Source organism: Delphinus delphis, chromosome 16 (assembly GCF_949987515.2).
Source record: "Delphinus delphis chromosome 16, mDelDel1.2, whole genome shotgun sequence".
NCBI lineage: Eukaryota > Metazoa > Chordata > Mammalia > Artiodactyla > Delphinidae > Delphinus > Delphinus delphis.
The window spans coordinates 34,283,721-34,306,940 of record NC_082698.1 but is presented as its reverse complement, the minus strand read 5'-3'; the positions used below and the strand labels follow the sequence as shown (position 1 = coordinate 34,306,940).

Below are 23,220 nucleotides of genomic sequence, written 5' to 3'. Positions count from 1 at the left end.
AGGTTCGTGCCCAGGTCCGGGAAGATCCCACATGCCGCGGAGCAGCTAGGCCCGTGAGCCATGGCCGCTGAGCCTGCGCGTCCGGAGCCTGTGCTCCGCAGTGGGAGAGGCCACAACAGTGAGAGGCCCGCCTACCGCAAAAAAAAAAAAAAAAAAAAAGAAAAAGAATAACAAGGTCAATGTGAGATGGACATTAAATCAATGATTTACTAAAAGGCAAATTCCACATGGTCCTACAGAAAGAGTTCTGGACTTGGAGTCAAAATGCCTGGATTTGGGTCCTAGTCCTAACACTTATTGGCTATGTAGTAATAACAGCTAACAGGTAACATTTATTGAGCATCTACTATGCACCAGGCACTGTTTCTAAGTGCCTTATGTGTATTAACTCGTTTCATCTTCACACACACTCTGAGATAGTCACTATTTTAAATTCTGTTTTACAGTTAAAGAAACTTCAAGAGTGATTAAGCGACTTGTTTGATGGTGATTGTTCTATCACCCAGTAAGTGGTGGAATCATGGACTTGAATGTTGAAGTTTCTGAGTCTCAATGGCCTACATGGGAAAAGAATGTAAAAAGGAGTGGATATATGTATATGTATAACTGATTCACTTTTCTGTACAGCAGAAACTAACACAACATTGTAAGTCAACTCTACTCCAATAAAAATTTAAAAAAAAAAGTTTCTGAGTCTTGGCTCTTTTATCTGTAAAATGAAGATTATCCTATGGAGATGAAGGCTGTGAGATAATATATGTAAAGTGCTTTGAAAACTAGGATATCGTGCAAGTGTCAATTTTTCTTTTACTGCATTTTCAGTTATTTTTGTGATAATGTAAAATTAAATTATTTTGCATATGGTCTCATTATAAAAATTAGAGTTCAGATTAATGAGATACTTTCTTCTTTGCATTTGCGAGCATTTGGTGAATAAAGGGAAGTAATCTAGATACTAAAGGAAAACAGTTTTTGAATGACAGGCTAAATAAATATTACTGTAAACAATCAATAAAGTGACAATATTTGCTTTCATATACCATTAGCAGGTTCTATTAGGAGAGAGAATCATCCAATGTGGTACTATTTGCTGATTTTCATACACTCTTTAAATAAAAGCCTATTATACCTATAAATCAAGCTCCTCAAACTGTCACTATGATGGCAGGTTCTTCTGTTAGTTTGAAAGGTATAAAAAAAACTTGGCCCAAAAGTTATAAACTCCCTCTGTTTTCCCTTGCCCTCTGAGCCAGCCAAGAGATAACAGGATTATAAAAACTCAAGTTTCAGAAATGGTGACCTTCTTACCCAAGTACCTAAGAAGTGTGGTGAGCTATGGGAGGCCCTCAACTCCGAGCCAGTCTGTAGGTGGAAACAGGGGCTCTGGGGAAGCAGTAGGAACTCTTGGCATGGTCACCATCACCACCCTGGATTATGGGCAGAGCAGGAAGCTGCTTGCTTTCCCACTGGTGCCAAATAGGTTGGGAAGGAAGGGTAGAACAATGAGGGATTTTTGGACAAGCCTGAACTGACCAATGTACTTCTCTAGGGTAAAGAGGTATGGAGTGAGAGAGGGGACTTAACTGGGATAATTCCATTTTATTTGACCAAGTTTTTGAAGAATAAATTTAATTAAAGATTTTTTTCCTCTTAATACCCAAAACACATTGAGTATAACAACCTCCAAAATGTTCTTGGCTACCTTTCAAAAACAAAGCTTCCTGAGCTCTTAAATACATAAGTTTTCATGTTATAATTTTTTTATACTTGATCCCTAGTACAAAAAACAGTCACCACCAACTTCACCACCACAAACACCAGTTACTAAGTGCTTACAATGTGTGACGCACTTTGCCAATAATAAACACTTTACCTCACAGTAATTCTATGAGGTAAATACAGTTGTTATTATTACCATTTTACAGATGAGGAAACTGAAGCTCTGAGAGGTTAAGGGATACCTCAGATTAAAACCTAGAGATTAAATTTGGGATTGAAATTTAGGTCAGCTTCCAGAGCCCTCATTCTTTATCCACTAATTTATACTGTCTTACCTAAAAATGATGAGATCAAGTTTTCAATATCACTAGCAAATAAATACTTGCCTATTTATTATTTATTGTCACTTTTGTGACAGTGATCATTTGACAGTGGTTTAGTGGCATGAAGTGGTCACCTGTGCTTTAGTCCTACAATTTAAGGTCTATGCAGATATATTTGCTCTAAAGCCCACCAAAACTATATTAAGAAGAGCTATAAAACCAAATAATCTCAGCTCAAAAAAAAACAACAACTATATTAAGAAGAGCTGAAATGATGAAATTCAAAATAATCAGAAGTTTAGTTTTAGTTTATTTAGGTCAATAGAATTATCATATTTAGTAAAGATGCTTATTGTTTTCAATGTATTTTTAAGTTGTATATTTAGAATGAAGGCTCTTGAGGGAGTTAAAGAGCAGATCTCACTAAATTAGACTTTAATAAAATGAACATCACCATCACAGTAATCATCAGCTTAAGCAAGTATCTTCAATGGATGCTAAAACCATTGGGTAAATCTGGGAGGGGATACAAGATATTCATGCTATCTTAAGGTATCACTTTGAAGATGAATAAGTATTTGCAAAGGGAGAAAAACGTACTTTCACAGTGGAGAAATCTGGCAGACAGCACCATAACCAAATGATCGCTCCGAACATCACCAACAACAGGGCAAACTGACATCATGTGCCTCTCGTATTATGTCCTTCTCGGTGCAGCACGTCATCTGCTAAGAGTGTTTCCTCTGAATCTCATTATGAAGAAACAAACCTATCATTCCAAATTAAGTGACAGTCTATAAAACATCCGGCAGGAACTCTTCAAATGATACAAAAGACAAAAAGCCTAGGAAAGTATCTAAAGTAAAGGAGACTAAAGAGACATGACAACTAAATAGACTGTGCTAGACTGTGACTGGATCTTGGATTTAAAAAAAAAAAGCTCTAAAGGACATTACTAGAATAATCTGGATACTTCTTGTTCTCAGAAGACATATGGTGAATCATTTAGGAGTGAGGGGTCTTAATGTCTACAATTTACTCTCAAACGATTCATCAAAAAATATGTATGTATATATACACATACTGACAAAAAAAAAACAGAAAGCAAATGTGGCAAAATGCTAACAACTGGTGAACCTAGAGGAAGGCAGTATAAGGCATTCACTGTACTATTCTTACAACTTTTCTGTACATCTTGAAATTTTTCAAAAGAAAAATTTGTGGAAAAAAATCGAAACCACAGGTCTCTCTGGAGAAGAGGGTAATATACTCTCTTATTCTTGAAAGAGGTGTGTGGTCTTCTGAAAGACCTAATAGTTCTTAACATCAACTAATGCTCTTAGTGATTTATATGTTTTAAGTAGCAACTACAATGGAAAAACAATTCCAACTTGTAGAGCTGTGCCCTGAGCTATGGCTACATTCATAAAATGGTGACTGACAAGGGAGGACTGGTTTCTGATGACAGGAGGTCAGCCCCAGAAGGAAGGATCCAAGGTCTGGACAGAGAGAGAGAGATCGCTCCTTGCACAGAATCCAGGCTCCCTGATTTCCTGTGACCTTCCTAGAGAGACCTAAAGGGCACCTCTCCAGCCAGAGCTGAATGAGTTCAGACATTTTTGGCACAGGAAGTCTGTTCCAAACATTCTCCCTGACCTTGGCTTTCAGGTCAGAGGACCTACCTGGTTTGCCACAGGAGTCTTTGCCTTTGGATTCAATTCAATAGAACCAAATATGTTTAGGAGGTACAAGGCAGGATACTAGGCAATGAAGCTACAAAGATGAATAAGTCAAGAAAGAACCCTGCCCTGGAAAAACTCAGCCTGTAAATAAGTGACTGAGAAACAACAAGAAAAGTGCTAGTTGGGATTATAGCCTATAAAACACTGGTGAGAGACAAATGGAGCAGAGGTGCCCAAACATCAGGGAAAGTCATACAGTAAAGGCCACATCTGGGCTGGAGGACAACTGCTTTTCTAGGAAGCAAGGGCAATCCAAGTTCATGAAACAGCACAGGCCAAGGCTTCAAAGGGCCAAAGATTGGCTTATTTGGAAAACAGTGAGTAGTATGCATTAGTTAAGAGTATAGGATTGGGGGTACCAGGTGGGAAGAGATGAAGCAGCTCATCAACCCCGTCTGCTGCCTGGAGAACACAGTAAGTCTCTGAACTGGATTCCTTATTCATTCTCCTCTTGGATGAGAACCTCTGATCTCCAAGACTGACTGAACACTTACTATGCACCCTAGGCAATGCAGGGGAATTCTGACATGAGCAAGTCCTTGTTCTCAAGAAATTTATAAACCAGTACATGAAGGTCATGAAGAATAAGTATAAAGAGAACTCTAATTTAGGAACAATGCATTCAGGACCCTTAGAAGTATTTTCTAAGTGTATTTTTAAAAGTTGGATTTCATAGAAGGAAGACAGATCTTTCAGTAAAGAAGACATGGATAGAGAAATCAGGGAAGACTTTCTGTCGGTGGTGGCACAGGAGCCAGATCTTAGGTGAAAAATTGGATAAGGACATTTCAAGGGAAGGATTTAGCCTAATTAAGATGTAGAGATGGCTCAGCAGGTACTGTCCATGGATGCCTAAACATTCCCCTTGGATTCAGAACCAAACATATTTCTCTGATTGTATTTACTACAAAGAGCTGAGGCTCAAACATTTTGGCTCAAGCCTGTTTCGTGTTTTCTATTACACTAGTGACTGTTTCTTGGTGGGCTTGTTGCTTGGCAGGCAGGGGTGGGGGAAGGTGAGAATGGACAAGAAAACAAGTCTGATGGGTAGAACCACCCCAGAGTTGAAAACTGGCAGTCTACTTCCTGTGTTTTTAGTAAAGTCCTGCAGTCCAGGGCAGTGACCTGGGGCATTTGGGCTTAAAGTCTGCTCTGTTTACGTAACCACACATTCCCTATATAAAGAGGTCCTTGTGAAGTCTGCCAAATCTGTCAGTTCTAGTCACAGTCAGTTCTAACAAGCACCTGACCAAGAAAACTGAGATCAGACTGGGGGTGTGGGAAGGAACTGGTCAAACTAGTTGGGCAGTTTTATTTTTACTGAACAACGTATTTTCATCGGGGGAAGGACACTAATATTATTTAACCTCTATGAAGCCTAAGTGCTGGTGCATATGTACACTGTCTCACATAATCCTTTTAATAACAATGAGCAGTGTTAACTCAGATGAGTAAACTGAGGTTCAGGGATTAAATAACTTGCTTAAGGTCATCTAGCTGGTAACTGCTGGCACCCATGTCTGAGTCCACAAATATCTAGTTCTTGCTCCACTGCTTGTTGCTCTGCCTCATGCAGCATCAAACAATTGGCAAATTCTACATTTTAACCCAGTAGACGCTTCCCTGAAGATGAAGCTTTAGTCCAGCCCTGCTTGTAGATTGCCTGAACTCTGACAATCTAATTTCTCCTCCTTGCACTTCAACACTCCTCTGATGAGTTCTTAACGCTGCTGCCAATGGGTTTTCTTGGCGTCACCATTTCTCCTCAAGATGAAGGCTATCCCGTTCTATTTTGAAAGACAACCCAAGTCTTTGCTCTCAGCTTTCAAAATGTTTCACCAGATCCTTCAGTCAGCTTCCCATTCTGAACTCTTTCAAATGATACATCCTCTCTTGGTCTCTCTTGCTCATAGCCTTAGCCCTATCCAATTCCTGTCAGCAAGTCCTGCCCCAAGCTACGCCCTCTTCTAAAACATTCTCTCTGCCTCAGCCTACCAAATTTGCAGCTGGCATTTCAGTTCCTGAATTTTACTCTCTTCAAAAGAAAGTTCTCGTCGGGGGTGGTTTTGGCTTCTCTGAACTGAACAAGCATCCCTCCCTTTCCAGTACCTCTGCCTGGGGATAGCACAAGTACTGCTGTGACACAGTACAAGATGTCTATGTTATTTAAGTGCTGCTCAGCTTTGTCCTGTGGCCTGTACATTCCTTCTGCCCATTCCGTTTTATACAGTCCCTCAAACTATTAATGCTTTGAAATCAAACACTAACTCTAACAGTTCCTCTTTAATATAACGCAAAAGAGAGAAACGTTTAATAGAACAGTTTAAACTGAAGGTGTGCTAAGCTTTTAAAAGCAACAATAGAATGCTGCTCCATCTGTTCAAAACAGGACAAAACAGAACAAAAAGTCCACTCTTGCTGCTCTGCAATACACTTTCCATGTTTTTACGAGAAAATCCATCCGGAGAGCAAAAACTTCAATCAGTCAAATATTAAAATATAGTATTCATAATTCACCAAAGAGTATGAGTACTATAAGCCAGGACCTGCATTAAAAAAAAAAAAAGGCCAAGTATTACTCAAAAGCTTACAAACTGCAAAACGTTAAGTACACGCTAAAACTCCATTAGGTTCCCAACTCGATCAGTTTATATAACTCAGAAGGTGGAAAAACTTGGAATCTGGGCCTAAAACAACACTGACTTATTTTCATCCAAGTTACGCTACAAGGGAAAAAAATGTGAAGTTTGAAAACTTTCCTTTCCAAAGCCAGATTTAGACAAACTGAAGGAAAAAGGAAAGAGATGCTGTGAATCCAGCCCACTGTAGCTTCACAATGACCTATTTTGCCCATTTCAAGTAGAGTCCTCTTTCCTGTTCTTCAAACAGCATCTCCTTAGCTGGTCAGATCAAAGTCAATCTGAATCCCATGTGGCCCGGCTTATGCCAGGTTCACAAACCATGCTGGTATTGTATAAACTTCCATGCCTGCATGACCTTGGTCACAAGGACTGGCAGTCAAGTCAGTCTGACCAGTGTACAGGAAATACGTGATCACCAGTAGAAACAGCCACTTAGAAGTACACACTTTACTCAAGGTGGGAGGGAATCATCAGAGCACAAGGCATGGGTCACTCTCGCATAAATATGCATGACTGTTACTGTTCGATCCATCTGGCTGTGCACCTGAATTGCTAGGGCTGAAGCTGGCTTCCATATGGGCTGAGGATGCCAGCACCATCGACTTAACACAGCTTCAGAGCCATGTGGCCAATCGCCTGTCCAACATCTGCAGCTGGCTGCTGTCCCTGCCTTTGCCCCAGAGGTCTCTGCCAACAGTGGTATAGTGTAGCTGCGCTCACTGCCCAGGAGATGCCAGCTCCTCTCCCTGGCCCCAGCCCCACCACAAGAGGTAAGACTGTTGGCAGTATCAGGAGCAGCTGCTTGGTTCAGAACCAGGCAGGGGTAGAAGGCCCAGGGTAGGTAGACATTTTTTTTTGTAGCTCCAGTAACAGCAACATGGGCTATTCTCCCAGGAGGCAATGAAGGAGGTGATGCTAAGCACATCTACCATCATAAAAGTTTGCCCTGCCCAACTTACCTTCCTAGCTGCCACATTCCCAGTTCCATGCTCGAGGAAGCAGAGCTAAACCATTTGCTTATTTTATTTTTTATTAAGCAGTCAGGGATTCTAAGGCCACTACCATTAGGATGGCCTATGTCACAGCAAGGGGTTAAAAGATGAACGGAACCAATCAGATTCCCTCTCTCTGGACTCCAACTAGAAATATGAAAACAATTTGCCCACTGGAAGCACAAACAGAGAGGAGCACACATGCAGAGAAGAGCTGAGTCATGATAATGTGGAACATTACAATGAAGAATTAATAGCTCCCACTGTTCAAATCCTCGCAGCCTGCCACCCCCTAGCACAGTCTCCATGACACCTGGTTGTGTCACAGCTCCTATTTTTGGGCTTTCCTTGTCACTCATAACTACTTCCCCAATTTGAAGGAGCACAAGAGAACCCTCTGATCCTCATGTCCAGAAATGGTGTGGTATCACCCCAGAGGCAAAATCCCATGGTTAAGCTATAGCTAAAGGGCAGCTCAGACCTATAGCCTCAGCCTAAACCAGCTCTTTGGAAATACCCCAGCTATGTCAGTGTGGCCAACAGAATAGAAGAATTCAGGAAAAAGCCAAGGATCACTTTCATTTTTAAATAGCTATGAAAGTGTGCCATGGGTCATATAGCTTAAGTTGCTAATTTTTGAATAAAATCCAGCCCTGTAAATAACAGCATAATTTATCAGATTATATAGTTTAAACCTATCTTCCTTTCCCACAAATTATACACCCTAGCAAAACAAAAATTATTTTCTTGGTAATTCACCAGGTAAAATAGTATAAACTATTAGTCTTCCCAGTTCAAGTCTGTCTAATAAGAGCTGTGCGCTCCTAGGAAAAGACACATCACCTCTTTTGAGTCTTAGGTTAAAATAAAGGTTGGGGCTTCCCTGGTGGCGCAGTAGTTGAGAATCCGCCTGCTGATGCAGGAGACATGGGTTCGTGCCCCGGTCCGGGAAGATCCCACATGCCGCAAAGCGGCTGGGCCCATGAGCCATGGCCGCTGGGCCTGCGCGTCCGGAGCACACGCAACGGGAGAGGCCACAACAGTGAGAGGCCCGCGTACCGCAAAAAAAAAAAAAAAAAAAAAAGGTTGAATTAGAATGAGACGATCTTTAGGGCAACTCTAAAATTTGATGGACTCTACAAGTAATGAGCTCATCATTTGCAAAGATAAAATTCATCCATTAACAAACATCTGAGGGCTAGCCGTTGATGCAGGTACTGAGTATAGAGCAGTGAACAAAACATAAAAATCCCTGTTCTCATAAAACTTACATTCCAATCTGGAAAGCAGAAAAACACATATAATTTTTTTCAGGTTGTGATAAAATAGGTACTTTGAGGAAAAATAAAATGAGGGTAAGAGGTACAGAGAGTAAGAGGGTAGAGGGGCTGCTATGTGAGATGAGGAAGTCAAGAAAGGTCTCCCTGTGAAGGTGTCATTTGAGCAGAGGTCTGTCTAAGGGAAGAGAGGAGTGGTCCATTCAGAAATTTGGGGGAAGATGGTTTTAGATAAAAGGAAGTACTAAGCCCCTGAGAAGCCTTAGTTTACCTCAAGGAATAGCAAAGGAGTCAGTGTGGCCAGAGAAGAAGGTAAGGCAGAGAAGGACAGAAGATGATGTCAAAGAACACCCAGGACTTGACCGATGAGACGCAAGAGGAAAAGGTTTAAATGTTTCATGTACAAGATTCATATCGATGTGGTTCCTGGCTTCTGCAGGGGTCCATTATATTCCAAACACGTAGGCAAAAAGGTAAGTCCACAACTGTAATGTACCATTTATCTGACTCAGAAAATGTGCTGCAGATGTCCAAATTAGCATAAATTTCATAAAGAAAATTGCTTTGGGAAGCCATGTGATATCAAATCCGGAGTCATTAGGATTTTCATTTCTTTTAACTCTGGTTAAGCTTCTGCTGCAAATTTATCCTAAAGAAAATACTATGAAAGGAAAACCACACACAAAAGGATATATTAACAGAAGCCTTATTTATAATAGCCTACATAACCAACAAGCAAGTAAATTATGGTCCAGCAGTAGGTTAGGCAGCCACTTAAAAACTATGAAAATTAAGCAGAAACTTGGGAGGAAGGAGAATGGAAAACTGTATCTCTGCTATTATTACACTCCCACAAAAAAAGATATATATGAATAAAGACTGGAGGGAAACAAAACTGATGATGGTTGGCTCCACTAGGGAGGCAGGATTATTCTCACTGCTTATAATATAACACTTGTTCACTGTGGCCAGATTGCTTTGTTCTGCTTCTACTACTTCATTAAAATATTAAGGCCTAGAATTAGGATAACAACAGAAATTACTATGATCATGTACTTGACAAGAGGGCCACATGCAACTCTATTCCACGAAGGACTTCTCAATAACGCTGTGATATCTGATGGTGCTGACTATTCTTTCTTGAAGCTTCTTTCCTTGCACCTCCATAGCCACAGACATACCCCCAGTCCTTCACTCACCTGCATCTCCACTGCAATGTCCTCTTTTTCTTTCTGGTTCCTGACAAAACTTATTTATTAATGGCTTTTCATTTTCTTTTCCCTCCACGCTATAAAGATGACTCGCAAGAGATGTGTACCTCCAGCTCCAGACTCTTTTCCGAAACTCCCCAGCCACAATTCCAACCTCCCATTAGGAATTTCCTCTCAGATAAGATGTGAGGACATACCAAACTCTACAGATCTTCAAACATTTCAACACTACACCAAACTGGTTTTCCCTCTGCTGATTCCCTCACATTCAATAGTGTCACGATTCTCCCATTCAGTGGAAGGAATTTTAGCACAACCCTGCCATCAAATCTATCACCATCATGATTTACTCTATCAGTAAGACCACTGGTCCCTTTCTCCCTTCATTCTAGTAATACCTCAATGCTACTATCTTAGGAGTTCATGGTCCTTATTACTTCTTATGAGCTTGATTACAGAAAACAGCTAAACGGTTTTGCTGACACTGGCTAAAAAACCAAAACCAAATACTAAACCTAACCGCTCCCTTGCTTAAAAAAAAAAGAAAAAAAAAGTCTTGAATGATATCTGAGCTCTAAGAAAGTATCTTATGTGCACTGTCTCATTTAATCCTCATAAACCCAGAAGTGGTATTATTGTTTCCACTTTGTAGATTAAAAAAAAAGAGAGAGGGCTTCCCTGGTGGCGCAGTGGTTGAGAGTCCACCTGCCGATGCAGGGGACACGGGTTCGTGCCCCGGTTCGGGAAGATCCCACATGCCGCTGAGCGGCTGGGCCTGTGAGTCATGGCCGCTGAGTCTGCGTGTCTGGAGCCTGCGCTCCGCAATGGGAGAGGCCACAACAGTGAGAGGCCCACGTACCGCAAAAAAAAAAAAAAAGAGAGAAAGACAGGACTTCCCTGGTGGCACAGTGGTTAGGAATCCGCCTGCCAGTGCAGGGGACACAGGTTCGAGCCCTGGTCCGGGAAGATCTCACATGCCGCGAGCAACTAAGCCCGTGCACCACAACTACTGAGCCTGCGCTCTAGAGCCCACGAGCCACAACTACTGAGCCCGTGCCACAACTACCGAAGCCCATGCACCTAGAGCCCATGCTCTGCAACAAGAGAAGCCACCAAATGAGAAGCCCGCAAACTGCAATAAGTGTAGCCCCCGCTCACCACAACTAGAGAAAGCCTGCGTGCAGCAACGAAGACCCAAGGCAGCCAAAAATAAAAATAAATAAATTAAAAAAAATTTTTTTAAAAAGAGACAGAGAGAGGGAGAGAGATTTAGGAAGATTAATAATCACCCCAAAGATACAGCAATGGCAAGTAGTGGAACAGGAATTCAACCCAGGCAGCTGACTCCAGAGCCTGTACTCTTTACTACCTACTATAAACATAGTGATGTTGATTAGTATTTTGTATGAATGCAGGATTTGGTTCATGCACTAACATTTAGGAGAACCTCCCTCTCCAGGACTCACAACTCCAACTCTACTATTCCAGAAGTAAAAAGCATGAGAATGCAATCTCAGGAAACTTCCTCAATATTTTGATTAGAGTTGAATTTCTTTTCATCATCAAGAACCAAAGGCAGAAAACACAAAGGAAGACTTTGCTTCAGCTTTATCAATAGCTATTTGAAAGTTTGTTTGTTTTTTTGCAGTACGCGGGCCTCACACTATTGTGGCCTCTCCTGTTGCAGAGCACAGACTCCGGACGCACAGGCTCAGCGGCCATGGTTCACAGGCCTAGCCGCTCCACGGTATGTGGGATCTTCCCGGACCGGGGCACGAACCCGTGTCCCCTGCATCGGCAGGCGGACTCTCAACCACTGCGCCACCAGGGAAGCCCCAATTTGAAAGTATTTTAAACTGATATTTCTATTTGACCCAACTCTATTCTGTCTCTACCCCAAAGACAAACACCACACAAATGCCTTTGTATCTACTCTCTCTGGGGGACTAGAGCAATTCAGGGAAGGGAAAATAATCGTACTTTTTTTTCAAGACTTTCTTTTCACGTCATGTTCTCCACCCTCACAACATTCCAACCATACTTCCTTCATTTCTTCAAAGGTAATAAAGCCCTTTTCATACTCACTATTTCCCATATGGTACTCCTCTGCTTGGAACTTGCTTCCCTACGCTTTCTAGTTAACTCCTCAATTTTCAGGTCTACTTAATCGGTATTTTCTCAAAGAAGCTCTCTCCATATACCCAATCCAAATCGATGTCCCCCTTTTAGAGTCACCGCACTCTCCATTTTTTCCTTTAGAGAACTATTATAGTTTATAATTGTGGTATATTGTGACTATTTGACTTCTTTTAATTTTCCCCACAGGACTCTAAGTTCAGGAGGTCTGAGAACATATCATGAAGACACGATCTGATTTCCATGCCTTCTTTTGCCTCCAGGTTCTCAGAGGTGCTCTGGAGAACACCAAGCAATTACCTGTTTGTGGCCCACAGACAAATGACCCAGAGGGCTCTGCATATCCTCAAAGAGTTGATCAAATGCCTTAGTGGCTTTGTGCTGGAGAGAACCCCAGTCTCCATCACCTCCCACTCTGCTGGCCCAACAACACTTAAGGGGACAGCTGACGTGCCTGGTCACTGTTTCTCTACATGGATATTAAGTTCTCCACAGTCCACTGAAATGGCCATGGTTTTACAAACCGTACTCCACATCTGTACACGTATACCTGCTGGATACATGAATGGTTCTTTATTTCATTAGGCATACACTTTCTGAGAAAAAGACAGGAGGACTCAATAGTGAATGGTTCATATTTTCTTCTTATTTACACATAAGCCTAAAGCATACAGCCAAAGGAACTGTGCCTTATGGCCAAGCTGAGGTGACCTAAGAAAACTATAATCGGCAAGAGGGGGATTACCAAAAAAGCACTGACCTGAATTAAAACCTAAGGAATTTAAGGAAAAATAGAAACAGCATGAGGAGGTATTATTAAGAAGGCACAGAACAGTTTGGGGTGAACTACTTAGATGTTCCCAATGTTCAAAGCAATGGGCATGGATTCTCAAAGTTACTTCAATCTTGGAATAACACCAAATTTCCTTAGGTCCTTCCGAACTAGGTCAACCTTCAGACTTTAGCTGAGAGCAAAACACAACAGGAGCCAACAGTATAATTATTTCTCCTACTTGACCCCAAAGTCACCAGAAAGGCAATCTGCTCTCGGAGGATGCAAGCCTGAGGACCAGAATCAGGAGATCCAGATTCTCTTCTTGGCCTGGCTCTCCCTAGTCCATCTCAACACTTAACCTCAGCTATAAAATGAGGGCACTTTCTCTAACGTTCTGCAATTCTCTATTATTGTGCTGTTACATAGGAGTGGTACCAACACCACGGAGTTCATAGAGCTGCTAAACTCTATACTGCTCATACCAACCCAAATGTTCTCTCTTCAACTCTCAGAAACAAATTTAAGTAGGATATTGTAGAGAAGACATATGCACAGAAAAGGCAAACAAGAATAATGGTGGTCCAGAATCCATTAGGCATAAGGTATGACTAGAGATGGGAAAATATGTAGCTTGGAAAAGAGAAGACTTAAAAGAGAAACTGACAGTTCTTTAAGTACCGAGAAATATATGTCACAATAATGACTCAGTTTTACTTTATCGAACACAATTGACCATTGGGTAAAGACTGCATGACCATGTATGTTTATCTTCATTTTTACTTTTTACAATGACCACCTTCAATAGAAGACAAAATTTAATAATTAGTTAGGTCTGCAAATACATAGACTTCCTCTGAAATAAACTGCCTCCTTTGTCACTGGATGTCTCAGAAGCTAAATGAACAATTCTCTGGGCTGTTTTAGAACAGGAGTCAATAAACTTTTTGCAGAGGGATTTGAGGGCCACGTATAGTCTCTGTTACCTATTCTTCTGTGTGTGTGTGTGTGTGTGTGTGTGTGTGTGTGTGTGTGTGTGTTTCCACAACCCTTAAAAATATAAAAACCATGCTTAGCTCACAGGCCAAAGATAGTTTGCTGACTCGTGTTCTGCAGGTGTGCTGTCCAATAAATATGAGTCACATATGTAATTTAAAATTTTCCAATATCTACATTTAAAAAGTTAAAAAGAAACAGGAGAAGTTAATTTTAATATACTTTCTTTAATCCAAAATATCCAAAAAACTATCATTCTAACATGTAAACAAAATTACTAATAAAATTCTTTACCTTTTTTTAAAACTAAGTCTTTGAAATTCAGTGTAGGGAAACAGAAGAGATGATCTTCCAACCAATACTTAATTCTAATGACTCAAATCAATGAGGAAAAAATGGAACTGTCAATAAATGACTGCTGGGACAACTGGCATGATACCGGGAAAAATAAAGCTGGATCCTTTTTTGTGACTTACTCCATTATAAATTCCAGAGGGAAATGAGATGTTGATGTAAGAAAGTAAAATAATAAATTCAAATGGCCAGTAAGAGAAAAAAATGCCCAAAAAGACGTTATTTTAACCACCAGATTGGCAAAGATCAAAAAAGAGCCATATCGCTAGACCCTCAATAAAACAAAGTTTTACGAATCAGGTACTTTTACTGGGAACATAAATGTGTATGACCTTTGTTAAGGGCAGCTTGGCAGTATGTTTAAATATGTACCTCACTTCTGGAAATTCACCCTAAGAGGTAATTAGAAAAAAGCAAAAAAAATGAAGGCACAAGGATATTCACTGAAGCATCATCCATGAGAAAAAACAACTGAAAGCAACTTAAATGACCATCACTAGGACTGATTAAATAAAACAAGGTCATTAAGGATAATATAGTTTCTTACAGAAAGATGTTGACATTGCTGGGGGGGAAATGCAGGTTATTAAACAGCATATATAGTGTGATCCCATTTATGTAAACTTTTAAATTTCATATAAATGTATATATTCATAAAGAGATATAAGAAGGATATTTAATAAAATGTATACAGTGATTATCTCTGACAGAGGTAGATTTGGGATAATTTTCTTTGGACATGACCATAGATGTGCTTATCTTCATTTTTATTTTTTACAATGATCACCTGACATCTTTTATCCCAGAATCATTTTTATAACCTTCTCAGAATGATGATTTTTTTTTCAACTAGTACTCTTAGAAATAGCTTTTATACATGTCATTTTACAGAGTGTGTTACATGCACCACAGTGTGGTGAATACATTCTTTCACTGAAATAACACTGCCTTCATTCACACGTGCAGCTAGTACTCTCAGGAACATCTTGTTATACATGTGACTTTACAGAGTGTATTACATGCAGCACAGTGTGGTGAACTCATTCATTCACTGAAATACTACTATTCTGATTCAACAAACCATTAGCATTCTTAAAAACATGTTTTAAACATGTTTCTTTAGTGTTATACATGCACCACAAAGTGAATACATTCTTTCACTGAAATAATCAGCATGATGATCTTTATCTTTTTTGACTAACATAAAACGTAATTTTAAAAATTATTGGAGAAGATTAACAGAAGAATGTTAAAAGCAAACAAACAGCCTTATATTATTTTTCATAGGCTATAAAGAGAGTGGGGAGAAGTACAGGTGACAAATCTAATAAACCAGACATAAAAGGAAGCTCCTGCCTTTCCTAGGTTAAGCTATAATTTGATTCCTATACAAGGCCCAGGAAGGACAAGTATTTTGACTCCATCTTCTTGTGGTGAGTACTGTTATACAATAATACACATCAAAACCCAATTCCTTAGAGATGAAGGACATCCTTGAAACATACAGAACATAACACAAGAAGAAAACTTTCTCTTTAACTCAAAACACTCTTCAATATAAATCTAGGAATATATGTAGAATTAATATCACCAGAAAAGTTCCCTAGATTCCACAAAAATGACAAACTATAAACAAAGTGATATATTTTCATGCCCTCATAAACTAAGAAAAAAGCCTATCAAAAATAAGGGAAAGGGCTTCCCTGGTGGCGCAGTGGTTGAGAGTCCTCCTGCCGATGCAGGGGACACGGGTTCGTGCCCCGGTCCGGGAAGATCCCACATACCGCGGAGCGGCTGGGCCCGTGAGCCATGGCTGCTGAGCCTGCGCGTCCGGAGCCTGTGCTCCGCAACGGGAGAGGCCACAACAGTGAGAGGCCTGCGTACTGCAAAAAAACCCAAACAAACAAAAAAAATAATAATAAGGGAAGTTTGGGGCTTCCCTGGTGGCGCAGTGGTTGAGAGTCCAACTGCTGATGCAGGGGACACAGGTTCGTGCCCAGGTCTGGGAAGATCCCACATGCCACGGAGCAGCAGGGCCCGTGAGCCATGGCCGCTGCACCTGCGCGTCCGGAGCCTGTGCGCCACACGAGAGAGGCCACAACAGTGAGAGGCCCGTGTACCGCAAAAAAAAAAATAATAATAAGGGAAGCAAGGTCATGTAAAGAGTCCTTTGTTAGTGTGCCCTCTACCTGTTAAAAGGCTAAGTCACTTAAGATACAGACATGGATAAAAGTAATTTTATATAATGTCATTCTTCAGTCACTAGCTTTCCCAAGTCTGGGGTTTATAAGATCTATAAAACCATAGGGCTATGGGCTACTAATAAAATTTGACTCAAAACGATCTTTTCTTTTCCATTGCTGACATTCCTCAAAACCCTAGATCTCTTCTCTCAGTTAATGAAAAGTTAGCCAAGGCTCGTTCACAATAAACTCACAGGATCTCACTGTCAATAAAAGTAGATGCCACGAAACAGTCAGTGTGCTCCTGGGAGAATAGTCTCCAAGTGGAAACAGTAAAATATGAAAAGATGATCAACATTAAAATGTTTTCTTAATTGGGGGGAAAAGTCAACAGCTGTTTTCAGAGTTAAAAGGCTGCCTTTTATTGAATTATCATGTTAGCTCTCCAACAGGCAGGCAGTGCAGACATTTTAAGCGCATTACCTTTAGGTGGAAAATACGACTTGCTTTCAGCTTTGTGAGGCCAGTCTACGACGAGAGGTCCAAACCTGCGAAAGCTGGCAGTGATCTCATCTACAAAACAAAGAAGGACTCTTAGCAGAAGAGAAAATAATACTGCAAACAGAATAGCATAAAATATGTCTTTTTATTTTAAAATGTTTTTTCTTTTTTTAATATATTTATTTATTTTATTTTTGGCTGCGTTGGGTCTTTGTTGCTGCACATGGGCTTTCTCTATTTGCGGTGAGCGAGGGTTACTCTTCGTTGCGGTGCGCAGGCTTCCCATTGCGGTGGCTCCTCTTGTTGTGGAGCACGGGCTCTAGGGCGTGCCGGCTTCAGTAGTTGTAGCATGCGGGCTCAGTAATTGTGGCGCACAAGCTTAGTTGCTCCGCGGCATGTGGGATCTTCCCAGACCAGGGCTCGAACCCGTGTCCCCTGCATTGGCAGGCAGATTCTTAACCACTGCGCCACCAGGGAAGTCCTATTTTCAAATGTTTTGAGAGCTATATTCTAAAGCATTTTTACAGAAGTCAAACTTACTAAGTGAAACACCATTGTATTTCAACAATGCAGAATGTGTTTCTAACTATAATTCACTTCCCTTCTTCACTTCCAATAAACCTGATATAAAGAATTTGGAAGGAAAAAAATCTGACATTAGCTAAGGTGACCTCTCTGTCAAGTAAAAAGGAGATTCTAAAAACAGGAATGTTTTCTGTTTTTAGAAAAAGAGGCAAAAATACACAAAATATTTAAAATACACTTCCACTTGTGTGGTGAAATAATCTCTAAGATTATTAATCTTAGATTATTATTAAGATTGTTTTAGAAATATTATTCCTTTGGTGAGGAGTAGGGACAATAAGTAGGTAATTCTATTTAGGGATAAGAAAAAGCTAAAGCCAATGGTCTCTTTCTCTCATACATACCTACTACACAGTCTATAAAGAAAATGTTTCAAAAGTTATAGCTTAACAAATTTATCTTTCCCTTCTGACTTTTGACTCAAAGCAGAAGGTTATAACTAAGCTCCTAATCAGGTTTAAATTGCCACTCTCTCAGCCATGATCAAAAACTTGGTCTTAAAGAAAAATCCAATCCACGGATGAGATTAACACCAGTAGAAGAATAGTTTAGAGGAAAATGTACAACCTTAAAGCAGTAAGCCTAAAGTAAAACTATTTTTAGAGACTATTCTTCTCTCATTATGAAAAAAAGAAAATCATGATAAATCAGAGAAATATCACAGCTTAAATAATACTGGCAAAACAATTCTGCTTTAACAATGTTTTTATAGCAGATCCAAAGCCTACTAGAATTAGAGCCACTGTTATTTCCCTTGAGGTAACTTTGTCACAATTCTATTTCATTTGTCCATTCAACAAATAGTTATTGACAACCTACTGTATGTTGGCTGGCTTTAGGCATAAGTGAAACTCACTTTTGGATTGGCAGTATCTCAAAAATGTTATTAGGAAATATTCCAATAAGTCTTCATTCTTTTAAAGGCAAGAGGGGGTGTTTCATTAATAGGTATCTACATTAGAATATGAGATGGTATGGTGTGATGGATAGGAGCAAAAGCTCTGGAATCAGACTGATTTTGATTCCAGCTGCACCATTAGCTGCATAACCCTGGATAAGCTGTTTCTCTCTGATCCTTAGTTTCCTCACCCACAAAACAGAGCTGGGAGGAGACGCCTTACAGGGTAGCTATGGAGATTAAACAAGATAATGTAAAGCACCTGGCACAACAATGGGCTTGTGGTACGAGTTTCATACATATTAGCTCTCATTATTATTTAAAATGTATCCCCAAACAAATAACTAGGAAATGGGAAGTTGTTTGAAGACTGCTATGTATGAAGAGCAGACCTAAAGTGCACAATCTCTCACTTCCCCATCTATCAAATATCCTCAATTGCTGACACCAAGATATGAACGTCCTGAAGCTGCCTTCAAGAAGAGAGGTAGGGTCAAATCACACAAATAACAAACCTGGCCTTTATAAAGTCATTATAAAGTGAGTGCATTGTACCTTCATCGATATCAGGGGGAAGGCCTCCAACAAACACCTTTCTAGAGTAGCGTTCTACTCGCTCCCCATTTTGACAGCGAGTGGGAGAACTTAAGCCGGATGACAAGGACTGATCGCCGTGACTGTCGTCCAGGAAGGCATCTTCAAAGGGAAAGAGAGAAGATCGACCTGAAACAAATGTGGGAGTTTCTATGGTTAAAATTATTTTCCTGGACAACACATGCTTTATTAGGAGTTGAAGCACAGAGTGAAGCATTCCAAAAAATATATCCTGAGCTGTGACTTTTTCAATAGAATAAGCAACTGCAGTTTACCAGGTCTAGACAAGTTTATAGTATCATTTTTGTGTAAAGGTATGTACAGCACAGAAACAACTGGATCGATATTAAGGAAGAAGCGTCAAAAATTGCAGCTGTCTTCGCTACTAAAAAAATTACTACGTTTTACTCATACAGTCCCTATCACTGCTGCTAAAAGTATTCAGCAGTTGTTTTTCCTTTCCCCAGGGTTTTCTTAAAATAAATGGAAAAGTAATCTTTATTGACAGATTTTGATTGTTCTTTATGGTGATTTCAGAGGTTCCTGTCTAAAGACTGGGTCTGATAGCTGATGGAATATTAAACTGATGACAGAGGCTGATAACTTCTCTGATAGCAGTACTAAAAATGATCAAGTTTTCCCTGCCATTCCAAGCTACTCCAATTTAGAAATAAACATCCACAATAAAAAAGGGTGGGGCAAGTAAATGAAGACATGTAAATTAAGATATGGGAGTATAGATGTAGATGTGGTTATGACATCTTTATTAATCTAAGCTGTATTTTATATCACTCAAAAAAACGATGTCTATTGTTAACTCTACAGCCAAATAAAGTCTGTAGAGTAAAGGCCCGACCCACTCCACATGACATAAGAAAGATGCCAGCAGTTAAAGTCTGTCAATAAATGTAACATAATAATGCCATCTGGCATCACAAAATAAAATCTAAGTTTAAAAAATATATATAGGTCTTCCCTGGTGGCAGAAGAGGTTAAGAATCCGCCTGCCATTGCAGGGGATATGGGTTTGGGCCCTGGTCTGGGAAGATCCCACATGCCGCGGAGCAACTAAGCCCGTGCGCCACAACTACTGAAGCCCGCACATCTAGAGCCTGAGCTCCGCAACAAGAGAAGCCACCGCAGTGAGAAGCCCACGCACCACAATGAGGAGTAGTCCCAGCTCGCCGCCAACTAGAGAAAGCCTGCATGTAGCAACGAAGACCCAACACAGCCAAAAATAAATAAAAATAAATTTATTAAAAATAAAAATATATATATATTTGTTTTTCCTGTTTGAGTCAGTGAGTTCCTAGTAAAGGTTTCCACTAGGATCCACTCTAAAATTGAACTATCTTGAGCTCTCTAACTTCTGAAAAAAAGAAAAATTCCCCTCTAAAATAAATCATACACTCTTCAAAAACAGGACACTGTCTTCCCTATTTAGTCTCTCCTCTCTATATTTCCCTGAGACCTAGGTTCTGCATCACTACAGCCAACTCTCTAAAACAGAATATAAATAGCCCTAGAAAAATACTGAACATTAATTCTTCTGTAAAAAAGTTACTAATATAACTCTGTTTATTTTATGAACAACCCAGGTGGTATAAGAAAGGCACTGTTTTGATGTTGAGAGTTAATAAGTAAAAGGACCAAAGAATTTTTTGTTCAGCTCTTCCCAGCTTAGCTACAAAGAAACAGAACAAAATTTGTCACCTCGTGTTACCTAGCATTTTTAGCCTGGCAAGGACAAACAATAGACAGTAAATTCTCATCCCCTGATGTCTGTTTTGTTCATTGGGGGTAAAAGAACTAGATCTGCAGCAACTATAGGCAAAACGAGCTTCCCCAAAACATCCAGAGATGTTCTCCCACGGCTGTCAGATTTGCTTTTCACATAGTCCACGCTCAGTGAATTATGTGCCTAGGCCTACTCACACACCCAAATCAGCATTTCCCACATTATGTTCCTATCCCTGCCTCTTACCCTCAACACTAGTAACATGAGATGCTCAGAAAACAAAAGCTGGTGGGGGGGGGGAGGGATTGGGAGAACTAAATAATATTGGAAAATACTGCACACCTTATGCCCTTCCCAGAGATTCACAAGCCATATTAGAATACAAAGACTGGAAAAAAAAAAAAAAAAGAATACAAAGACTGGGAAAAGTTCTGCAGTAAAATCACTTAATCTAACATTACTTGGATTTAAGATAAAGGAAACTTTAACATACATGTATAACTCAGTGGAAAACACTTGAAGAAATGTTTATCCACATTCCAGGAACAGGATAGATAGTTATTTGGATGTCGCTGCCAAAGAAATCAAGTCTGGTGAGAGATAGGCAAGCACATAATTATAAAATAGAGAAATACTAAGAGAAGACTTTACCAAGTGACACAATGGCACAATTTACTGCTCTACAGAAAAAGAGTGAGGGGTGGGGAGGGCTTTATAGTGATTTCACAGGAGGACAATTTCAAGCAGAATCTTGTGGGAGTGGGAGTTTCTAAGGTGAAGAATAAGAATCCACAGAGAAAGAACTTTCAAAACAGCTCTTATCTTTCCCTCCAAACCTGTGCCTCTATCATCCCCTGCAATCTCAATAAAAATGACTATTATCCACACTCAATTCAATCTCGAAATCTAGGAGTCATCCCTGACATCCCTTTCCTTCATATTCCACATCTAATCCATCTCTCACTAAATCCTACCAACTCAAGCTACAAAATAATTCTTCAATCCATTTAGTTCTCTCCACCTTCAGTCCTAACACCCTGGTCCAGACTGCCATCATCTCTCCCCTGAACAGCCTAATGAGTCCATACAACATCCTATTTAGTCTATTGATTTCTACCTTGTACCCCACAATGTTTTCTCTATAAAACAGCCAAAGTCACCATTTTCAAATATTAATCTGAACATGTAACTACACTCTTCACCCCATTCTTAAAACCCCTCACCCCTTATTTGGATAAAGTACAAAAACACTGTAAACTGTAAGGCCTCTGCCTACCTCTCCTTCATCATAGTTGCTGCCTCTCCCTCTGGTTCACTAACCTCCAATCACCCAGACCTCTTTAGAAATTTCTGATTATTCCTCCCTGCTTCAGGCCCTAAGGACAAGGTGTTCCCCCTACCCAAAACAAACACCCTCCTCTCAACTCCCCAGTTTTCTAGTTAATTCCTATTAATTCTTCAGGTCTAAGCTGAAAAGTCACTGAAACTCAGGTAGAACTTTCCTGACCTTCTAGATTAGATTAGATGCCCATTTCTATCCACTCACAGCACTTTTCCTAACATTTTTTCCTCAATTACCATTATGCTATCATACGGGTTTTCATTTGGTATCTCGTTTCCCAACCCCGTGAAACTGTAAGCTCTATTAGGACAAGGATCAATTTAATCTTGTTCACCACTGTATCTTCATGTCCTAATAAGGGCACATAAAATAGGTATTCAGTAAGTGTTAAAAGCGAGGCAGTAGACAAGAAAGGAAAACAGTATGTGCAAATAAATGCTGGCACACAACATACAGGTGTGAGGACGGCAAGAGATGGGATCCTGTTCCTAGGAAATTGAGACCTTTTCTCCTCCTTCTGTTTGTTCAAGCATTCGTTTTACAGTATATATTACAAAAGCAACAGGAAATTTCCACATTTTCCAAATTTGCTATTTCATTCTAATACTAGCTTTTTTTTGAAAAACCACACTCACTCCCTGAAGACTCTGATACTCCCATCTAATCCATCTTCCATCCTGTCAGAATGACTTCTCTAAGATGCCCCGGACCATGTTACTCCCTCCACCCCAAATCCTACAATAGCTACATCACCTCCACTAGCAATCTGCACCCAGGGAGAGGGAGGATGGGGTCAAATTCTGAACAAATTTGTGACTGTCCAGTTGAGAGATGAGGAAGTCTTGAACCAGATCAGTGAGGAGAAGCAGCGGATGTTCAAGACATTCTGGAACAAAGAGAACTTTCTTTCTGCATGGCCAACATAACCACAGCTTCCCCGGAGTATTTTGGCAAAGAAAATAAAAGCAAATGTTAATTGCAAAAATTTGGGCTGTTTTAAAAATTGGTTATGGGTACTTAAGAAACTTTCCAAGGTTTTAAAACCAAACTTCTGTCTTATTATTAGTATATAGAGTACCGCAGACTTTAGTAATAAATTTGCCCCTGGAAATGAAACTGCTAAGAATTCACACATACGTGATGTTTCTCTAACTGTAGGTTAAAGAACTAAGAATACAGGTCTCAGAACTCAATCCTCAGATCTACTTAAATTGA

The 23,220-nt window shown here is 40.1% G+C and overlaps 1 protein-coding gene across 5 annotated transcripts in view; it reads right to left on the bottom strand.

Moving 5' to 3' along the window:
- Nucleotides 1-23,220, bottom strand: part of CPEB3 (cytoplasmic polyadenylation element binding protein 3) — a 177,847-nt gene that overhangs the window by 47,792 nt on the left and 106,835 nt on the right. For all 5 annotated transcript variants that reach the window (XM_060034474.1, XM_060034473.1, XM_060034476.1 and 2 more), the window contains 2 exons: nt 18,887-19,054; nt 16,831-16,920 (listed from right to left, as the gene is read on the bottom strand). In XM_060034474.1, the coding sequence (XP_059890457.1) occupies nt 16,831-16,920; nt 18,887-19,054 (258 nt within the window). The remainder of the gene's footprint in view (nt 1-16,830; nt 16,921-18,886; nt 19,055-23,220) is intronic.